A 6,000-nucleotide genomic window follows, 5' to 3' on the forward strand; every position below is an offset into this window, starting at 1 on the left:
CAAGCCTGGCACTTGTTACATAACACAGGCTGGCCTCAAACTCAATACAATCCTCCTGCCTCAGCCACCAGAATGCTAGGATTTCAAGCACACACCATCACATTCAGCTCTGCATTATTTGGAACTATCCAAGGGCATATACATACACAATCATGTTTCCTTTCTTTGTGTGCACTATCACTTACTGTGAGATCAAGATTCTTCAAACAACAGGGTTTTTTGTTTGTTTGTTTGTTTGTTTTTCGTTTTTCAAGACAGGGTTTCCCTGTAGTTTTGGAGCCTGTCCTGAAACTTGGTCTATAGACCAGGCTGGCCTTGAAGTCACAGAGATCCACCTGTCTGTACCTCCTGAGTGCTAGGATTAAAGGTGTGAGCCACTACCACCCACCTCAGAACTTCTTTTTAAAATTTAAATATAGTACACATACTATAAATTCCCTAGAACCTTCCTGGGGATATACAGCATCCTGAAACCAAAATACTAGTATTTCTCCAGTGAAAGCTATTGTTATTTACAGCAAGATCAGTGCACAGACTGCAAACATTCTAACAAAGCATCGGGTCAGAAGTTGCCATTTATTAAATAAATAAATTTTAATAAGAATTTATTTTCAAAGCTCTTTATGTACCAAAATTATAAATAAAGAATTATGGACCTAAACCTGAAAAGAAGATCAGCTTGGTCTAAACAGCAAATTCCACACGCCACTAAAAGCCAATTCATTTTCAGTATAGTTGCAAGTTTTAGGGACAGTGAAATGGCACAACACCTAGCCCAACAGAATTAGATCTCGAAGCCCACATAGTAGGAGAGAGCTTTCTTCAGTTCTCCAACACATACTCACCAAAAAAATGAAATAAATAAATGTTAAAAAATAACAAAGAATCATTAAGTTTTAAAGTAATTAAGCTGTATATCCTGAATGTCCACCCCTACATGTACAAAATATTTTTTTCTTTTATTCTATTTAATTTTTATCAAATCTTCAAAATAGTCTCAGTCATTACTTGTAGGGATGGGTGAACACATGTAATTGTATTTTGAAGAGCCAGCACTAAAGGGAAAGATCCTAAGCACTGTGATAAGTATTTTCATGGAGCTGGGGCCATAGTCCAGAGGCAGACAGACACTCACCTAGCATGTGTAAGGTCTTGAGGTCAATACTCAGAACTACCAAAATAAAATTTCTGTACAGTAATATCTTCATGTAGCTGGCAGGCACCAGTCCTAACGGGTGTTTTGGGGCCAGCCAGATGGCTCAGCAGCTCCAGGAACTTGCTGCCAAGCCTGACAACTTTAGTTTGATTACTGGAATCCACATGGTACGAGGAGAGAACTGACTCCTACAAACTGTACTCTGACCTCCATACCTATGCCATAACACACAACACCCCTCCCAAAAACATACAAATCAATAAATAAAATGTAAATGCAATGTTAATAGTTACTTTGTTCTTAAATCCACTGAACTTGTAAATAAATGTTTGACCACCTTTATCCATTCCCAAAAACCTAGGTATTACAGGTTACTATGACTTCATACTCTCTGGAAGAACAAAATAAAAACCCAAAGCACAAACCTTAAGACCTTTCTCCAGCATGTGTTAGTTAACTAAAACACGGCAGGCAAGCAATGGGAAGATCTCTGACAACACAACACAAATTATTTACCTAAAGATTTCAAACACTACAGAAGAGTGTTTAAGGGCCTCCCTTAAAAATATTTCAACACGGAAATACCTTTGTCAAGCCTGACAACCCCATGGCCTGAGTTTGGTCCTTAGAACCTACATGACAGATAGTACTCTCAACTGACTCCCACAAGTTGTCCTCTGACCTCCACGCATGTGCCATGACAGGGTACATGTCCTCAAATACACACAAAATACATGTTTTGTTTTGTTCTTTAAATTACAGAAGCAAATCTCCCTGAAAACTATTTTTATATAATATCAAGCAACTCACAATCTGCAACTTCAAAAGAGCTGATTATTTTAGAGCCAAATAAAGCAACTAGCCTCTGCAAAGAAACAAGATAATTTAGTCTGTACACTGATAAGAGTCCTGGGATCCAGCCCTATATATGCACAGCCATGATTAGTATTTATGATGTCAAACTCAAAATGATGATGGCATGCATCTAAAACTGTGTAACAAGAAATATCTGTAACAAAAATCATTTCCTGTCTCAAAGAAAACATAAAGCTGGCAAAAATGTGCCAAATGTACATAGAAGTGAAATAAGTGTAAAGACATCATAACCAGGCACTGGGCTAACACTCGACAAGCTATCGTGTTCAACTTCTTTTCCTATGTGAATGCTTTGCCTAGCCTACTGAAAACATTTTATAGAAAATTCTGGTATGTTTCATCATCTCTTGCCATTTTCAGCAGTATAAAGCTCCAATGGTGCTTTCTAAGCCAAATTCCATGCTGTTTGTATCTAACTATTAAAGATGTTTTTTTTCTAGGCTGGGTAGTGGTGGCGAATGCCTTTAGTCCCAGTGCTTGGGAAGCAGAGTCAGGCATATCTCTGTGAATTTGAAAACAGTCTTGTCTACTGAGTAAGTTCTAGGATACCAACTCTGTCGCAAAAAAACAAAACAAACAAAAAACTGACATATTTTCTAGAATAAAACCAAAAGAAATGCAATATTAAATAAAGCAATAATTAATTGTGAAATATAGTTCACAGTACTATTTCAAATATTTAAAATGGTAACAGCTAGTATTTCATGAGCATTTTTAAACAGTTTTATAATACTGGTTTAAAGACTAATTTACAGGGTTACAATTTGGAGTTATTAAAAGGTTGAGAGGATGAATGCCAATGATGGTTGGCACAATGAATGTTAATGTACTTAACATCACCCAACCCTGCACTTAAACATGGTTTAAATAGCAAATTTTATGTGTACTACTACTACAATTAAAATGTTACTTTGTCTTGGTCAGGGTTACCATTGCTGTGATGAAACACCATGACCACAGCAACTTGGGGAAGAAAGGGTTTATTTGGCTTATACTTCCACACCACTGCTCATCATCAAAGGAAGTCAGGGCAGGAATTCAAATAGGGCAGGAACCTGGAGGCAGGAGCTGATGCAGAGGTCATGGAGGGGTGCTGCTTACAGGCTTGATATCCATGGCTTGTTCAGATTGCTTTCTTATAAAAGTCAGGACCACTAGCCCAGGGATAGCACCACCCACCAGGGGCTGGGCCTCCCCCATCAATCACTAATTAAGAAAATACCTTACAGCTGGATTTTATGGTGGCATTCTCTCAATTGACCTTCCCTTGTGCCAAGGTGACATAAAACTAGGCAGTACATAATTCAGTCTAATTCATGATAAAAATATGCATAACAGATATTGTAACTTTATCAGTGTACAGCAGAGGCACCAGGACTCTCACTCCAAAGGTATAAAGAGCACATTTTGACTTAGTAACCTTTGCTGCACTCCAGAATCACACCTGCATTGATTCTTGATGACATGTAATCAACTAAAAGCAGCAGTAAGCTTGCTGTCACATCAGCATCTGGTGTCAACCCTCAACAGTAATATGTCACCTTAACAAATATGGGTCTTGACTGTATTAAGCACTCAAGGAAGGAACTAAACTGTTCCTGGCCACGTGTAACAATTTAAGAAATATTTTAATAAAACAAAATGGTCGTGTCACAGGTATAAACAGCTTCACTCCAAGCTCAGAATAACTCTAATAACGATGAGTAACATCACTATCAAGAGATGAATGTTAAACATTTCTATCAGGGATTGAAGATGAACCTGGCCAATACTTAAGATTTACAGGCACTATTTTTAACTGAACTTTCTGGCCTAGGATCAAAGTTTTGCTAGGAAAATACCAAAGTGAAAATGCTGGCACTGACCCCTGAGAACCTCTGCTTTTGACACCTGAGAAGCTTTGCTTTATCTACAAAAGGCACTATGACCTCCATGCAACCAATCCTACTCTGAACTAAAGAATCCCAATACTGTCCCACAAGAACACACGAACCCACTACCAAACAAAAACAAACAAACAAAAATCCCCCCCACCCCGCGCAGTCAAAATCTCTACATTCTACCCATCCGACAGCAAGATACCCACTCTCTAGGCAGTTCCTGCACTGTGGCCAAACGCGACTGAGTCACTCACTGCAAATGATTCCAGAAACCTCAAAGGACAACCAACGGCCTCAGAAGAAAAGTTACTCAGTGGGAAGGGAGGAGGCAGCTCTTCTCATCGGAGTCACTAGGCTTTTTCTCTAGCAGGGCCCAGAATTGACACGCTTTCTGTCACAGAATGCCTACACCCACCCTACGTCTAGCCCTCCAGAGCTAATAGCCAGAGTATCTCCCCCCCCCCCCGACTTCTCATGATCCACGTTCACACCACTTCTCTCCTTGCCCCCTTAAATGCATCTCTAGCTGCACACTAATCAAATCTGTTTGCCAAACATAATTGCTTCCCCCAAGACCAGAAGTATGCCAGCATTCTACGCGGCGTTTATTGTAAAACGTGTTCTTTTCTTAATCAAGCCCCAGCTACAGCAGCCTTCCCAAGACTCTCAATTTGGATTCTGAATGCTATGGAAAAAGACAAGATGAAGGGGAAAGATTTATTCCACTCTACAATTCAAACTCATTTCTTGGCTTCGGAGCAACAATCTCCGGAAATTTAATTTACATAAATTCAAATGCACTAAATAGCTACTATGGAATGCCCAAGAGCAACTGCAAATAGCCAACTTGAGCTGTGCGGTCCCAGACTCCTGACGAGGAGGACGGAGTGAGGGAAGCTCTTTGTCATGTACCCCAGGTGGTACTCCCAACAGGGAAAGAGAGCATCGGGTTTCTTTCTCCCTCGATTTCACCCGAGCTCCCACGCCGCGTGACACTTTCAAATTGGCTAGTCTGGGGTAGGGAGCACAGCCAATCCTCCACCTTTCCGCCCCAAACCGACAGGGTAGGCGGGAAGGAGCCCAGGGGTGTTTCCTCCCAGCGCGCTCCAAGAAAGGGGGCGGCCGAGATGACACCCGCTCTGGCGGGAGGTGGACGGAGGAATCCCAGGTGGGGTCTCCAGACCCCAGGGGAGTCGGAAGCCGGGCGGGTGAGCCAAAGGGGGGACCAGGCAGGACCGGGAGCGCCCTCCCAAGCCGACACCTACCAGCAAGCTCTCCACGTTGATGGGCGAGCGAGGGTCTCGGATGAGCGCCTCCAGCTTCCTCTGGCGGCTCGCGCCCGCCCCGTCCCCCGGCGCGGCCTCAGGGGCGCCGGGCATTTTCCCCGTCGGCGGGGGCCGGCTCATGCCGCTTCGCCGGGCCTAGCGCCACCCGCGGAACCTCCGCCCGGGCCCGCCTCGCGCCGCTGTCTGAGGAGCCGCCCGGCCCGGCTGGGAGCAGCGAGGCACACGGCGTCCCCGCCCCTCAGCCGCACGCGCGCCGCCCGGCCCGCAGCGAGCTCGCCAGGACCCGGCGGGCGGGAGCGGGGAAGGGGCGCCCGCGCCGCGCCGCCCCGCCCTCGGGGCTCGGGCCGCTAGGGCCGCCGCCCGTGCGCCCGCATGTCGCCGCCGGCCGCCTCGCGCGCCCACAAGCCCGCTCCGCTCACACACAGCCCGCTCCGCGGCCCTACTCGGCCGCGCGCCGCCGCTACCCACAAGCCCCTCCGCCCGCGGCCGGCCGCGCACGAGCGCCCGCCCCGCCCACCCAGCGCGTTCCCGCGGCTCGCCCCGCCCCCTGGCCTTCGGTCCCGCCCCTCCGCCGAGCTTTCGCTGCCGAGCTTCCTTTCCGCTCTCCCCCGCCCGCCCACCCGCCCGCCCCGGCCGATCTGGCTTCCTCGTCTGGCCCGTTCCCGGGGCAGTGAGGCGGGACGGCTCGCGGCGCCGTCCCCCGTAGTCCCCGCGGCGTATCCCCGCGTCGCAGGCCGGACCCCGCGGCCTAGCAGACGTGCTCGCCCCCCGCCCGCCGGGTCCCGCTGACTCAGCGCACAGC

At 46.6% G+C, this 6,000-nt stretch overlaps 1 protein-coding gene across 1 annotated transcript in view; it reads right to left on the reverse strand.

Moving 5' to 3' along the window:
* Rock2 (Rho associated coiled-coil containing protein kinase 2) overlaps positions 1-5,644 on the reverse strand; it is a 94,856-nt gene extending 89,212 nt beyond the window's left edge. The window contains exon 1 of the mRNA XM_051181622.1: positions 5,178-5,644. Within this exon, the coding sequence (XP_051037579.1) occupies positions 5,178-5,318 (141 nt within the window). The 5' untranslated portion in view covers positions 5,319-5,644. The remainder of the gene's footprint in view (positions 1-5,177) is intronic.
* Positions 5,645-6,000: the final 356 nt, after the last annotated feature.

Source organism: Phodopus roborovskii, unplaced genomic scaffold (genome assembly GCF_943737965.1).
Source record: "Phodopus roborovskii unplaced genomic scaffold, PHOROB, whole genome shotgun sequence".
Classification (NCBI taxonomy): Eukaryota; Metazoa; Chordata; class Mammalia; order Rodentia; family Cricetidae; genus Phodopus; species Phodopus roborovskii.